General features: G+C 38.7%; 1 protein-coding gene across 1 annotated transcript in view; it reads right to left on the bottom strand.

Annotated features, from left to right (window-relative positions):
- The window catches only part of MAOB (monoamine oxidase B), a 115,766-nt gene extending 103,672 nt beyond the window's left edge, over window positions 1-12,094 (bottom strand). The window contains exons 1-2 of the mRNA XM_043998233.1: window positions 12,000-12,094; window positions 11,614-11,835 (exon numbers count right to left, since the gene is read on the bottom strand). Of these exons, the coding sequence (XP_043854168.1) occupies window positions 11,614-11,659 (46 nt within the window). The 5' untranslated portion in view covers window positions 11,660-11,835; window positions 12,000-12,094. The remainder of the gene's footprint in view (window positions 1-11,613; window positions 11,836-11,999) is intronic.
- Window positions 12,095-16,872: the final 4,778 nt, after the last annotated feature.

Raw genomic sequence — 16,872 nt, 5'->3', positions numbered from 1 at the left:
ACTGATTTTATTCCCTAAACATCTTTTCGTTAGTGGCCTTACTTCACCCAGGCCAAAAGTTATGCTCTGAGTATAGCTCAGAACTATAGTTATCCCTTCCACGTCATGATTTTACCCATTGTGGTTTCTATATATCACAGGTCTACATAAGAAATTAAATGCAAATTTTGGGGGAGTTTTGTGGGAGCCACAAATGATACAAAAATTTAGAAACTCAGAAAAGCATAAAATATGTATAGCTTTATCTAAAATATATAGCTTTATATAATATCAACATATTTTATCTTCTAATACCATAATCATTTAGATTTCTTCTCTGGTACAAAGGGAGGGTCAAAATATTTTATGCAGGTTTTCCAGATAACTATAACTAATAAATAATGCCCTTATTCCTGGAGAGGGTGTGTTGCTCTATTCTCCATGGCTCCATTTTCCAAACCAAATATGTGTTTCTGGCCACTACTTCCCCATATGCATTGTCTCCTCCTAGAAGAATTTAGGCCTTTTTAAGGATAGGGACTATCTTTGTTTTTGCAATTATATCCCTATTGCTTAGTATCATGCTTTATTAAATATCCTTATTACTTTAATTTTTTCTTATCTTCAATATTTCTAAAGCCCTAGTGCTGTTGTGCTCCTTACTTATCTCTTTGAATTGGATAACACCTGTTTTCTTCAGAGGTTGAGAGTAGCCAGTTGAGACATTGCTGCAAGGAGATTCTAGGAGGCCACTGGAGTTGGACCTATTTTCTAAGTGGTACCATTCTGAACACTATACTTTCTGACCTCATGGGACTTGTTATGAAGGAATGCCGAGGTGAGGGAGAGAACGTCTGAGAAACATTTGAATTAGGTCTCCTCCACCTTTTCCTCACTCATTCTGCTGGTCGTATGTTCAATGCTATAAAATATTCAACAGTTATCACCAGCATTGCACTTCCAGGGTCCTTTGCAATCTTCTCCTTTGAGCTCTCTACTGTATTACTTTTACTGCTGCATAAATAGTAATAATAATAATTTCTTTCCTCTTGAACTTCAAGACTGTTTCATTTATGAGCCTCAACTAGCCCACAAACCAGCCCAAACCAGTTTGATTTAACTCTAAAAGGCAATGCCCCAAATTGCATTTGCCCGAGAACTACAGGGCTTCTACCAGCCAGCACATATACAAACAATAAACGAGACATCAACTATAGGAATACCAAGAGTTTGATTTGCTTTTGAACTAGGTTTCAGTTACTTTATCAATAAGAATTACCTTGAAGAAGAGTTCTTTCATTTTTCTTCTGCTTGTCATCATTTTTGCTTCATTTGGGGCCATTTTCTAGTGTACTTAAGATGGAGAAGTTGTGCCTTGGGTTACCTCTCATTCCCTTGTCTTCCAAGGATTCTGTCCTTAAACAAATTCACTGAGCTGCAGAAAGGTTGTGACCTACACTGGTGGAAGCATTACGCCACTGATGAAATTACAAATCCTTAAAGTATTAAAATATTCAAGTCCTTCTGAGTATGATTCTCCTTTTATATAAAATAGAAGACAAATAATATTAAAATATCTCTGCCTCCATTACTCTCACTTTTTCATCCTTTACCTGCAAGTCCAATCCATTCTTTTTTTACCTTTTTCTTTTTTGCAGAGCAATGAGAGTTAAGTGACTTGCCCAGGGTCACACAGCTAATAAAAGTGTCTGAGGTCGGATTTAACTCAGGTCCTCCTGAGTCCAAGGCCAGTGCTTTATCTATTGCACCACCTAGCTGCCCCCAATCCATTCTTTAATCACCCTCCTGCCTCCAAAGTTTTCTAAGCTCCTTTTGTTGTCCTTAGGAAGCTTTATCTATCCTCACATTATTCCTACAGGAACTCTTTTTGTTTATTTATGCTTAGTTAACTCCACTCATTTTCATCTTCTACATACATCTTTCAAAAATGTAAGCTGGTCAATGAGTTTCCTGCGAATAATGTATCATCCTCTACCCTTTCTTCCTTCATTCCTGTCTCAAAGGATGAGGTGGCACTTCTTGCCAAAACTAAATCCTTTATTGCCTACCATTTCCTCTCAGAGCTTGCCCCTTTGATTATCCCCTTTCTCTCTCCCTAATTTTCACCTTTTCCTTATTTACTGTTTCTCTGCTATTTAGGCATATGCTCAGGTTTCCTTCATTTAGCAAATTAAAAAAAAACCCTTTTATCATCCCATCAAATTATAATCCTATATCACAGCCAAACTTCTAAAAAAAAGCCATCTGTACTTATTGCTTCTGCATTCTCACCTCCTACTCATTTCTCAACCCCTTAGAGTCTGGTTTTCCATGTCCTTCACTCAACTGAAACTCATTACTTATATCCTTGTTAACCTCTCTGCAGCATCTGACCCTGTTGATCACCTCTGCCTTCTGAGATTCTCTTCCCTGGGTTTTTCTGACACTATTCTATTGTGCTTTTCTTATCTGTCAAGCTGATTCTTCTTAGTTCCTTTTTCAGGTTCATGCCATGTTTCACAGGTCAATGTACTCCAACAAAGGTATACACCAAATCTCTGTCCTGGGCTTTTTTCCTCTCTCTTCTGAAAATTTTCTCTTTCTATACTCTCTTTTGGATATTTTATCAGTTGCTATAGATTAAGAATATCAATTCTTTGGAGATGGTTTTCAAATCTCTATATTCCGACCTCATTTGAGTGCTAATCTTGTATTGCCAGCTTCCTCCTTGACTTACTCACCTCGAAGTCCTATAGGCATATCAAAATCAATATCTCTAAAACAGAAATGATTATATTTTCCCCTTAAACTCACTCCTCCTCTTAATTTCAGTATTGATATTGAGAGTACCTCCATTTTTTTTAGTCACTCCAGTTTCATCTTTGGATCCATTGGGATATGTAGATGGTATAAAAGTAAAATAGGTTAATAAAACTTATTTTTTTAAAAAAAGAATATGCAATCCTTCTTGTTGTAACTTCACTTGTAGAACCTTGAACTCTAAAATATTCCACTTAACTATGCCCAAAGGGCTATAGAATTGTGTGTACCCTTTGATCAAGCAATACCACTGCTAGGTTTATGTCCCAATGATATCCCCCCCAAAACAGAATAAAACACCTATTTGTATAAACGTATTTATAGCAGTTCTTTTTGTGGTGGCTAAGAATTGGAAATCAAAGGAATGTCTATCAATTAGGGAATGGCTAAACAAGCTGTGGTATATGATGATGGTATTATTATGCTATAAGAAATGACAAGCAGGATGATTTCAGAAAGGCCTGGGAAGACTTGTATGAACTGATTTATAGTGAAGTGAGTAGAACCAAAAGAACATTGTGCACAGTGACAGCAATATTGTTTGATGAAGAACTGTGAATGACTTAACTATTCTCAGCAATACAATGATCCAAGACAATCCCAAAGGACTAGTGATGAAGCATACTATCTGCCTCCAAAGAAAGAACTGATATTGATTGAACATAGACTGAAGCATGCTATTTTTCACTTTCTTTCATTATTTTTTATTAAAGTTTTCTTATACAAAATGACTATTATGGTAATGTTTTACATAATTGCATATGTATAACCCATATATGATTGCTTACTGCCTCAGGGAGGGGGAAGAGGAGGGAGGGAAAAAATCTGGAACTCAAAACTTTAAATAAAAATGTTTATTACTTTAAAAAAAGAAATAAAGCTATCAAACTGAAAAAAAATATTCCTTTTTGTGAACTTTTTGAAATTGAATCTTCCCAAGTCTATGGAATCCATGAACTTAAAAGGCTGCCATTTCCTTATCTTTTGTTGGACAATGAGATATCTCATATTACATATTATCTAGTAAATGTTTATTAAACCGAATTGCCAAATCTATCAGAAAAACCAAGATATCATGGTCACTTTGAGCAATACTTTGTAAACTAGCTCTTTATTGTCTAAAGGAACATTCAGAAAAGAAATTATCTTTGCTTCCTCCTCATTCTGAAGGACAAAATAATCAGGACAAGTTGATTATTTCTTAGCTGCTTTCTTTCTTTGCATAGAAAGCATTACAGCATGTTTAGATAATTAAAGTTTCCCATCACTTCTATAGATTGCCTCCACAACATATTTGTGATGTGCTTCAATAACTTAGCATCTGATTGCTCTTTCTGATGATCTGGTCTACAATATACTCCTACCCATTTCTCTTTACAATTATCTTTGTCCAAATGCTCCCTTGTTGACAATGATAACAGCTTCTGAAACAAAAGTTTTCTTGCTCTAGGTTAGAGGTTCTCAACCTAGGTTCCATGAACTTTAAGTGTTAATATTAGTTAGTATTTGGTATTGGTTTAGAATTATGATAACTGCATTCAATGTAATTAGTTTCATTTATAATCAATTATGCATTTTATTTTGTTATTTAAAATCATTATGCTGAAAAGAGATCCATAAGTTTCACCAGATCACTATCGCCTAGTTCTTCCAAAGACCACTTTTCTCATGCTCAAGGACCTTTAGACCCCTTACTTCTATTATATAAAATTCAATCTCCTTTGGCTGGTTTTCAAGACCCTCCATAGTCTGGTTGTAGCATACCTATCCACCTTTGCGTCTCACTGCTATCTATTACAAACTCTCTACTCCAACCATGCCCATTCCCTCACTTTCCTACAAATAGTTCAATACTTTAATGAATCTTTGACCTCATCAATCAATTCCTGATTCAGACAGGTATTTGCTTAGTGACCCTGGGCAAGTCACTTAACCCTGTTGACCTCAGTTATTCATCTGTAAAATAAGAGAATGGAGAAGGATATGGAAAACTACTTCAGTATCTTTGCCAAGAAAATCCCAGATGGGGTTGTGGAGAGTCGGACATGACAGAAATGACTCAATAACAACAAATACTTGGGGATTTTTGAGTGGTTGATCATCCCTACCCAGAGTGCAACCCTTCTCTTTACTTTTCATAATTCTCATTCTTCAGTGCCAGTGATCTCAACTCTTGGAAACACATTCCCCAATGTGTCCTTAAATCATAAATTTAGAGCTTGAAAAGTTTTCTAGTCTAACCCCCTCATTTTACATAAAGAATTTGGCAACAAAGGGGTTAAGCTAGTGTTGGGAATGGGCAGTTAATTATTACCTGTGTGCCCATGGACACACAGGTAATACTTAGTAAAAGTGGAATTTAAATTCAGGTTGGTCCTGATTCCAAATAATTTGTCTTTGCCACTACATTACATTGATTTTTTTTTTCACATTTGCCAAACGTGTATAGTACTCACAGTGTACACCATACAATTAAACATTAAATTATGTGCTGTTTTATATTGTTCACCACTGTTTCACATGTGTTAAGTTTTATCTCCTTAACAGATTATTAATTCCTTGAAATCTCCATTTTTCTTGTTGGCTGACAAAACTGAGCATCCTATTTGCTTACCACATTAACAACTATGGTCAAGGATGCATCTGTTTTTTTGTTCCTTAGAGTGAAAAATATGCTGGAAGTAGAAACTGTAAAAAAATATGCATAAGATCTTTTTTTGTTTATGGAATAAAATGGGCATTTCCATAACACAGTATAATAAAAAGATGATTGCATATGAAACTGCAAATCTATTATGTACAACTTACTATTCCTTTTAGATATGCAATAAAGTTATCACATACACTGTTTTTTACTATTATTATTTTTTTTTTTTTAGTGAGGCAATCGGGGTTAAGTGACTTGCCCAGGGTCACACAGCTAGTAAGTGTTAAGTGTCTGAGGCCAGATTTGAACCAAGGTACTCCTGACTCCAGGGCCTGTGCTCTATCTACTGAGCCACCTAGCTGCCCAAATTTACTATTTTTTTTCATACACTGTTTTTTAATCTCCCCTCACCCACCAGAGACGAGATCATTTTAAACTACCAATTATTGCTCAGAAATATAATTTGATCAGGTTTTGTTTTCCATATCCCACTTCATATTGAAGTGGTACTATCCTTTCTCAGTTACCATTAAAAGAATCTGAGCTGTGTTATTTTATGTAACGCACCTAGCCTCTCCAAGACTTGGTTTCCTTATCTGTAAAATAAGAAGGAACAACCAAACAAAACTCTAAGATTCCTTCCAGTTCTAACACAATATAGCCTACAACCATTGCTATATTTTGTAAGTGCTCAATATATATATTGCCCTGCCTTCTTCCTCTGTTCCTAAGCAAAAAAAAAAAAAAAAAAAAAAAGCAGGGCTATGTCCCAGTTTTTCAGCTATATTATGGTTATGGGGAGGCAGCTTCGAATTTTCAGAGTGGGTTCCCAGACAAGGCTTAAGGTACTCTGTGGATTTGCATTCCCTTGAAATCATAGTTCTTAAACACCCACTGAGATTTTAATCTTTAGTATTAGTAATGTGTGGGCCTAAAGTAACAAATTGGAAGGACTTGAGACACTTGGAGATCATTCAGCAGTTAACAAAAGGAAGTCTGCTTAGCTATAGCACAGAAAAGATATTAAATAGGAATTCTGTAGCATTTAGCTTGGATCAATGATAACTGCCCTTCATTTTCAGATGGAGTCTGAACTGGCTTGGGGGACATCTGCCAAATCTTAAGGACCCAATTCCACATGGGTAGACTTTTTATGTCCTTAAGTGACAAGGAAACCTTGTTAATATGGCTAGAGATTACACCAGGATACTGAGGTCAAGTGAGGGGCACTTTCAACATTAGTTTCCTGGGTCAATCAAAGCATTGAGCCAATTTTGTAACCTTTCAGGAAAAATGAACAAACAAACAAAAAAACCAAGCTCAAACTGGCCGACCATGATGATCAGCCAGAGTATACAATTTGTTCAATACAGAGGCATTTACTGAAATGGAATAGCAAGAAAAGTAGCAATAAATTATTTTCTCCATAAACCTGGGGCAAGCTCTTCTATGACTACACACAGGATCAATAAGAAGAGTGCACACACATGGAGAAGAAAACAAGGATTTATATGGTACCTACTATGGGCCAGGCATTGTTCTAAGTGCTTTACAAATATTGTTATTTCATTCTTGCAACAGTCCTGGGAGGTAGGTATTCTTATCCCCATGTTATAGTTGAGAAAAATGAGACAGAGGTTAAGTGACCTGTCCAGAATCACACAGTTAGTAAGTGTCTGAGGCCAGATTTGAACTCAGGTCTTCCTGACTCCAGACCCAGGCCCTAATTCAGTATATTTTTCGATAATTTAATTGGAATGGCATTGAATATATAAATTAGTTTAGGTAAAATTGTCATTTTTATTATATTGGCTCTGCCTACCCATGAACAATTAATATTTCTCCAATTATTTAAATCTGATTTTATTTGTAAAAATGCAAATCAAGTTCCCTAATATTGACAGATTATGTAATCTAATAAACTGAAATATAATAAATAGGGATTCATATAAAATCTCATACATGAGTCCCAAAACTTAGCATCACAAGAAATTTGGAGATGTAGTTAGAGAGTAGGTCATGTAAAAAAAGATCTAGTGATTTTAGGGGACTGCAACCTCAAAATGAGTCAACACTGCCCTGTGACAGATAAAAAATGCCTAATGTGATCTTCCCATTCTATTTTTTTTCAGGGCAATGAGGGTTAAGTGACTTGTCCAGGGTCACACAGCTAGTAAGTATTAATTGTCTGAGGCAGGATTTGAACTAAGGTCCTCCTGAGTCCAGGGCCAGTGCTTTATCCACTGTGCTACCTAGCTGCCCCCTAATGTGATCTTAAGTTTCATTAAAAAATACTAGTTTAAGCATTATTTGTTCATCAATAGGCAGCTAGGTGATGCAGTCCTTGGAGTGCATGACTTGGAATCAGGAAAATCAAAGTTTAAATCTTGTTTCAGATATTTACTAGCTATGTGACAGTGGACATTAGGACAGATCTAGTAGAAGCTCAGAGTATTAAGGAATCTTAAGACCAAAAAGAATGAGAATTGCTGCAGTTTTTAGTAGGGGAGGGGAGGGAAAAGGGCAGAAACCCATGTGAAAATGGGTACCTTGATTTGCAATTATCCAGATAATCAGAACACACCAATAATACTTTACAGTGATCAGAGTAAACCAGAGTAAAGCTGGAAAATCAATAACTCTGAAGCCAATTAAATTCATACCAGCTTTGAAGCAGATCCTGAACCATTTGGTGGGGGTGGTTTATGAACCTTCGAGAGATATCCCTATCTTCAAAGACTTACCTGACTGCAAGTTATAAGACTATGAACATATATCCCATTTAGGGTCTTATTATCTCCAGCTCTCCCCCAACTCTGGGACTCTCAGAATTATCCTGTTCTTGAAAGATATCCTTATCAAGCCTAGAACTGTGAACTGTTTATCACCAAGGATGCTTTCTTATTTGTGTATCCAAGGCCATATCATTGACCCCAGGAATTCCTCACTCCCCCTTCCCTTGGTATTGGAACCCACTGACATTCCTTTCTAAGGCCACTCTTCCTTGAAAATTCCTTAACTTCCTTTATTTAAAATGTATATAAACCCACACAATCCTGTTGTCTTGTTTAGCATATGCTGTATAATACCCCCGTAGCATGTTAATTTTTCTTTTCTTCCTTGCTTAATAAAAACCTTTCTTTAATTTTACAGGCATTGTCTTTCTCTGGTTTCCTTCTTTTTAAGAAGAAGGGGATTTAAATATCAAGAACTGACCTTTGTGGTCTCCCATCCTCCCCTTTGGGGAAAGAGAGATCTAAATTTCACTAAGAGAGTATTTGTCTCAGTTGATACCCAATTACAAATATAGGGAACATCAAAACAACCATTTCGGTGGTGATAGATGAACAGAATAAAGGCAGGACTGATCCTAGGTGGGTAGAAAACAGTGACCTTGCCTTCTTAGCTTACCCTGTTCTGTCTCAATTCATTTTCATTAAGACTGTAAATATCTAACCCTAGATTAGATCAGTATCTGGAACAGGGAGCTTTTTCTTCAGACTATGGGTAAAAGGGCTTTATTTTAACCCAAATTCTGCCTGTCATTAGTTGTATTATGACTAAGGAGTTACCTGCCTCTCTTTATCAGGGAGAGGTGTTAGCTTTTACATCCTAGCAGACTGGAGCTGAAATAAATTAGATGGACCAGAAGAGGGGATTCCAGAAGCTACTACCTGGGAGCAATGCCCGAGACTCTCCTTACTCAGCAATACTATGCAGATGCCAAAGTGATCTTCCTAAAGAGCAAGTTTGACTAAGTCCCCTCCCTAAGCAACAAAGTCCAGTTGCTATCTAGAATGACATATCAAATCATGTTTGGCTTTTAAAGCTATTCACAAGCTGATCCCTTTCTACTTTCCCAGTCTTTTTACATTCTACTCTCTTTCATGGACTCTGTGATCCCAGTGAATCCCCACACACAATACTCCATATTCTAACTTGAGCCTTTTCACTGGTTATTCCTGGGATTCTCTCTTTCCTCTTCTCTGTCCCCTGATTTCCTTCAAATCCTACCTAAAATCATTTCTTCAAGAAGCCTTTCCTGGTCCTTTTTACTGAGGAACATTAGCTTTGTTATTCTGCCACTTCTTCCAACACAGGTGTTTAATACAATATAGGTAATCCTTGGTTTCACTGATTCCTGCTTCAGTTTGAACCAGGGCCCTAGGATGGGCTAGAATCCCAAAGAGGAGGCTGCTTAGAATATAGCACCTTTATTTCAGAGGCTATTAGCCATTTTCCTGAAACATTTTCTTTTTTTTTTCCTACCAAGTAAGGTAAAACTCATTTGTCTGACATTTAAAGACCCTCTTAAAGCCTGCTAACCTCACCTGTAAATCAAACTATCAACAAGTATGACAATCCCTTGCCCTTGGATTTCCTCCTATTCTTTAGATTCTGTCTGGTAATTCCATCACTGGGCAGCAAAGGAAAAGTCTTTTTAACTTCAGCCAAATGCAGGGTATTAGGAAGTATGCTGTTCTTAAGGATGAAACCCTCCTGGTTTACTGAGTAACAAAATTCTTTTAAGTTGACTAGAAAAAAAAAACCTTCTGAAAGAGATGCAGGGAAGGAACACCCTTACAAAGTACTGAGTGCCTTGGATGGTGATTATATGCTCAGAAATCTTTAGAGTTGAAAAGTACTTTGAACATATACCTCTATTTCCCCTCAATGCTTTAAGCTGAGTACTGCCCTCCCTTCCCCCCCCTCCCCCAGCATTTAGCACAGTGCCCTGCACAAAGTAAGCAGTTAATACATGTTTATTCCTTGAAAGGACCTTCCCCCTGGGAGCTTACACTGAACTTTGTCTTGGACCTCTTTAGTACTCTTATCAAGTGGCATGTATTGCATAATTATCAATATTTAAGGCTGATATATCTATTAGACTAAATTCAAGGATTGTGGTTTATTAATCTATTCCCAAAGACATTCTTAATACAGTAGATGTTTAATAGGTTTGCTGAATTGGTCATTTACTAAAATTCTAAGATTTTTACAATGTTCCCACTTTATACTTATCTCATTCAAAGATTTATCCTTTGCCCAGTTTTGTTTTTGAGTCACCTTGCAAATAAGGCATACTTGTTTAAGACAGACAAGAACCCACAAACAAGATCTGAACAAGGATACTGATTCAATCTGGTAAAAGGAAGCTTTCACATGCATTTGACTATCATAACAATCCTATGAAGAAGGTAAGACGGGTATTAGTAGCCTTTCAAAGATGAAGAAATTGATTTTCAAAGTTTCAATTGAGTTAGGGAAAGTTGAACAGGGACTCAAACCCAGGTCTTTTGATTCCAAGTTGAGTGTTAGCTGTATTAAATCTCTCTCTCTACCATTCTACCAAACCACATTGCTTCTCACTTAAAAAATATCTCAGCATACTTGCAGATTTGCTCCTAGTGTCGGAACTCTGATTTTCCTAGTCTCTGTCCTCCATCTTCCACTGCATCCCCCAACTATCTTACCTACAAACAATCAGAGCAAACCAGGAATGCAAAGTTTACCCTGTCATCTAACTCCTCTAGGCTGCTACCCCGCACCAAACCTCCAGTCACTGACACAGCTGGCAATCCAGTTTGCAGCCCTCCCTCTCCCATAAAAACTCAGGATCCACAATCCAAGAGGGAACTGCCACCAATTGGTGGCAAGGAAGAAAGGGGGGCACAGGGTGAGATGCCGGTTGATTCATCAGTTTCAAGCTGGGACTTGGAAGGTGTCAGAGTTGCGTCATTCTTCACCCTCCCTGGCCGAGGGCTCCAAAGAAGTTGGCAAAAGCTCTGGCCAGAAGACTTTGCATTTAAGAGTTTGCACTACTGCTCCTTAATACCCGGATGGCCTAATTAGTCTTTCCCAGGGGTTGGAGGGAAGAGTGAGACGCAGCGAGATCAAATCACAAGATGAGGGGGTCTCAAGAATTATAAAGGAGCTTCCGGGATTCTCCTCCAGCTGTTGTTCAGTCTTTGTACCTCTAACCCGGACCTCAGCTCGCCAGAGAGCTGCAGGTTTCAAAAAATCCCTAGGGCAAACCTTCAGTCTTCACCCCCTCGCCCTCTCCCCTTCCTCCGATCCATTTCCCCACTCCTCCTTCCAACTTAACCTCAGCATCTGTCAAGAGCGAGTGGAAGAACGGAACGAGCAAAACTCCCCGCGGGACTGACCTGAGATTCCTCCGCCCACCACGATCACGTCGTATTTGTTGCTCATGGTGCACGCTCACCCAATGTGGCTGTGACCTCAGCTGTTTCTGTGTCTTTCTCTGACCTCTGGCGCAACTTTCTCTCCAAAAGGTCTCTTGCGCTCCGAGCCCTCGGACTTATATATATAGCTGCTCCAACGGGCAAAGGGCTCAGAAACTGCTCCGCCCGCTAATACGCCAAGAGCTGGGGGAGGAGAAATGGATTTAGTACAAGGGAGGTGGTGCCACAGCCACCACCCCTCATTCCCTCCCCTCCCATCGCAACCCCAAATCTGCGGCTATAGCTCAAAGACCACCACCATCCTCATTCCTCTCCACCCCCTCCCCCACCTACCACAGCACACACACCCTAATGCTTGTTGGTGCCGGCATAGGGGAAGGAGGAACTCGGCGAGGTCAGTGGAGGTGCTGGAAAGGAGGAGAGGAAGCCACGAGGGTTAAATGACCTAAACTGGACGGCTTTGCTATGACCGGTTAACTCTGGTCCACTTTGCTTTTCCTTTAGGTGTCATTAATAGTTTGCTGAGGTTGGGATACGGGAAAAGAAGTGAACAATATGAAAGAATGAGGAAGCGTAACCGGAATTTAGGATTGTACTGGTTTGCTTGTAGCTGTCCTTACTGTGACAACCAAAGGTGGAAAATGAAGACTTGTAAACTCTCAAGTTCTTCTACTACCAGAACCTTAACCCATTCCTTTCTCCTTGCTCTTTATTGCTAAATCCTAACCTGTTGAATCCCAATTCTCTCTGGAAATCCAGTATGATCAACTTCCTCTTGGACATTTCCTGAATATCTCCAAGTATCTCAAAATCAAAATGTTGAAAACAGAACTCATATTCTTTCCTCCCGCCCCCCATCTTCCCATCTTATAAATGTGTCTGTTTTCTTTGGCATATCGTTTGTAAGTACAGGGTTAGACTCAATCGTTCCCTTTTCCCTACTTCTTGTTTAGTCGTTTTTCAGTCAAGTCTGGAGGTTTCTTGGCAAATAGGGTTTTCTGAGGCAAATAGGGTTAAGTGACTTGTCCAGGGTCACACAGCCAGTAAGTGTCAGAAGCTGGGTTTGAACTCATGAAGATGTCTTCCTGACTCCAAACCCTGGACTCTATTTACTGTAACACCTAGCTGCTCTAGCTCCCCTACTTATGCCCACCCAAATCTAATCATGTCTTTGTTTTTTAACCCCATAACATAGCTCAAATCTATCTCCTTCCTTCTACTCTCACAGCCAACCTCCCCCCAAATTCATAGCCTTGACCTTGTAGTATCTCCAATTTATGTGCCCAAAATGTCTTCCTAAGGCATGTCTATTCATAGTGCTTCCTTCCTCCTTCTCAGAAAGCTTTAGCAGTAAAAGATAAATAGGAAGATAGTAGACATTTATTAAGTGCCTATTAAGCTCTGGGGATACAAAGAAAGGGCTGGATCTGTGATTCCATTTAGTAAAGCTAACTCCAGAAGCTCTTTCTACCAAGGTAGTTTTACATCTCAGTAAATTATAGTTTTAGAGAGTTGTAGGAAGTTAAATGAATTCTCTAGAAGTTAAACCTGGACAGGGAGGTGGCACAGTGGATAGAGAGCTTTAAGTCAGGAAGACTCATCCTCCCCCTTTCAAATGTGGTCTCAGACACTTCTTAGCCATGTGATCCTGGGCAAGTCACTTAACCCTATTTGCCTCAGTTTCTTCATCTGTAAAATGAGCTGGAAAAGAAAATGGCAACCCACTCCAGTATCTTTCCCAAGAAAATCCCAGATGGGGTCATGAAGACTCAGACATGACTGAAAAATGACTAAACAAAAAATAAATTAGTAATATAGGTATCAGAAGTAGGATTTGAACTCACGTTTCCTAACCCCAAGGGCAGCTCTCTACTATACTATACTGCCTATTATAACTGATGGTATAGATTACCTCATTTGGTCACACAGTCCCATGAGGTAGTTGCTGTAATTATACCCATTTTATAGATGATGAAATGAATCTGAGAAGGGGTGATTTGCCAATCTCTCTCACTGCCTATACCCAATCTATTGGGTGTTGTCAATTCTACCTTCATTATATCTCATGTATGTGGCCCCTTTTCTCCTCTTATACTGCCAACACTTTAGTATGGCCCTTATCACCTCATACCTGGACTGATGCAATAGCCTTCTGATTGGTGTGTGTCCCTTCCTCAAGTCTCTCCCTACTCCAATCCATCCTCCATGATAGCAGTCATCTCCTTATCAGAGTGATCTTTCTGAAGTAGAGGTCTGATCTTGTAACTGCCCTATTCAATCAACCTCAGTGGCTCCCTTATACCTACAGGATCAAATATAAAATCCTGTTTCATCTTTAAAACTTTTCATAACCTGCTTAAAACATCATTTCAAATTCATTTGCATTACTCCCCTCAGTATATTCTGATTCATCGACCTCCTTGTTGTTCCTCAAACAACACTCTCCCTGTCTTAACTCAGAGTATTTTCTTTTCTTTCTTTTCTTTTCTTTTCTTTTTTTTTCTGTGGGGCAATGAGGGTTAAGTGACTTGCCCAGGGTCACACAGCTAATAAGTATCAACTATCTGAGGCTGTATTTGATCTCAGGTCCTCCTGAATCCAGGGCTGCTACTTTATTCACTGTGCCACCTAGCTGCCCCCATATTCAAGAGTATTTTCTTCAGTTGTCCTTCATGCCTGGAATTTATGCCCTCCTCATCTTCACTTCTGGCTTCCTTCAAGTCTCAGATAAATTCCATCTTCTTCAAGAAGCCTTTCCTTGTACTTCTGAATACTACTACCTTTCCTCTGAGATGATCTCCAATTTATCTTGTATATATCCTGTTTGTACATAGTTGTTTGCTTGTTGCCTCAATGTTAGATGATAAGCTTCTTAAGGGCAAGGACTATTTTTGTGCCTTTCTTTTTATGCTTAGTGCTTACTATAGAAGATTATAGGCATTTAATAATACTTGTTGACTTCATTTTACTTGACCTCTAGGTGAGGAGAGAGGCAAAGTTAGTGCCAGCAGGAGAGGCTTCTGCCGATACTTTATTTCCCTAGCCAGGCCTCCAAGTGGCCATGATAGCCACGTCTCTTTTGTTTCTTTTCTTTCCTGATCTTAGAACAATGGGTAACAGAGATGGATGAAAAACCCATGACATTTTAATCTTCAAAAGTTTGGAAGAGCCAATAGAAGTCCAGTAATTGAAGGTTACAACAGCCAGCTGGTAGTCTCACAAGCTGGACCTGAAGAGGAAACAGCTGTGAGGTCCAAACTGCTTGAACTAGAAAGCAATAAATCTACCTGGTAGCTGAAACAGTATGTCCTACAAGCAAAAGAGTGATTCATCCATGCCTAGAAGTAAACTCTTCTCAGGGACTGAGGTATGTATGTAAATAGAAAGGAATGTTCCCCATTTCAGGGGAATATGTTTGTACGTCAGTCTTTGTTGTACCTTCTCAGGAAATATTTATTTGAAAAAGTTTTTAGTCATCAGTCATTTTTCAGTCATGTCTGACTATTCATGACTCCCTTTTGGGGTTTTCTTCGCAAAGGTACTGGAGTGGTTTGTCATTTTCTTCTCCAGCTCATTTTTTTTTTTGAGATATTTTATTTTTTCCGTTACATGTAAAGATAGTTCTCAACTTTTGTTTATACATTTTTCTCCCTCCCTCCCTCCCCTCCCTCCCCCCTCCCCTAGACAGCAGGTAATCTGATATAGGTTATATCTATATATATCTATACATATACATATAGATATATATATACACACACATATATATACACATAATAACATTAATCCTATTTCTGCATTAATCCTGTTACAAGAGAAAGAATCAGAGCAGTGATGCAAAACCTCAAAATATAAAAAAAAACAACAGCACCCAAAACAAAAGAAATAATATGGTTCAATCAGCATCTATACTCCACAGTTCTTTCTTTCTCTTTTTTTTCTTGGATTTGGAGATCCTCTTCTATCATGAGTTCCCTGGAACTCTTCTGTACCATTGCATTGGTGAGAAGAATATAGTCCATCACAGTAGGTCAACACTCATTTTATAGATGAGGAACCTAAGAGACAACAGAGTTAAGTGACTTGCCCAGGTTCACACAGATACTAAGGGTCTGAAGTCAGATTTGAACTCAGGAAGATGAGTCTTCCTGACTCCATGCTGGATACCATCTATCTGGAAGTTTGAAAAAGTTAAGCAGTATTAACCTCAGTAGGGGACAGCAACTGCTCAAATGATATTGGTTAGATGATATTGAGGAAATCATAACTGGTCAGTTGACATCGGGGTAATAAGATAAATTGGGGAGGGGGGAAAGAGGAGCTATGCCAGACAGAGGCTTATGAGAAATTATATTAGAAAAAGCCCCTCAAGCCTCTGGGGGTTCCTCATTTTGGGGACCTGACCTGCCAGTGCAAATGTGAAATTGAGATGGTGGCCACAAGAGCCTATATGCTATACAGAGTTATTAAAGTACTTTCCACATAATAACCCTTGTGAGAATTGAAACAACACCTGCCTGATGAACCCCCTTTCTGGGGTTTTGAAGGTCGGATTGGCGACCGGAAGTTGTGTGTAATGCCTATGGCTCGTGTCAATCAGTGCTACTAACCAATTACCTTGGAGCTGTGTGTGTGAAGATGGCCCTGCTTCCTGTTTCACAGGGGGCTTCTGGGAAAAGCAGCTAAGGATCTGGGTCTTTTTGCTCAGGAACCAGCTGTTGGTGGGAGGAACACTCTCTTTTAGATAGCTAGATGAAAGCTCTTTTCCTCTCTCGCTCTCTCTTTTCTAACCCCTAATATACTTTAACAAATGCTTAATGCCCAAAGACTGGTGCAAAAGCTTTTCTAATTTAAGGTGACAACACATTATATTTTAAACATCACAGCTAGAATTTTAGGCTTTACACCCTACATATAAGGTTGTACTAGTATATCTTTAATTTTCATAGGTAAAATTGAGGCTCAGAGAGTTTCAGTGACTTCTTTAAGACCATGGGTAGCATCATAACATGAATTGGAGTTCAAGTTTTCTAAGATGAGTGATTTTCTACTACTCCACAGAAACTGACATACTCCACACTTTCTGACATAACTAGCTATAGTAGGGAAGAATGTATGAAGTAGCCCAGTAGGCCAATTTCAATTATATGCTGTCTGTAGAAGATCGTATTTTACAAATGCTCTAACTCACTAGTGATTGATTGGAGAAATGCAAACTGAAAC

Source organism: Dromiciops gliroides, chromosome 3 (assembly GCF_019393635.1).
Source record: "Dromiciops gliroides isolate mDroGli1 chromosome 3, mDroGli1.pri, whole genome shotgun sequence".
NCBI lineage: Eukaryota > Metazoa > Chordata > Mammalia > Microbiotheria > Microbiotheriidae > Dromiciops > Dromiciops gliroides.
The sequence above is the reverse complement of the archived record's forward strand: the minus strand, read 5'-3'. Positions and strand labels throughout refer to the sequence as shown.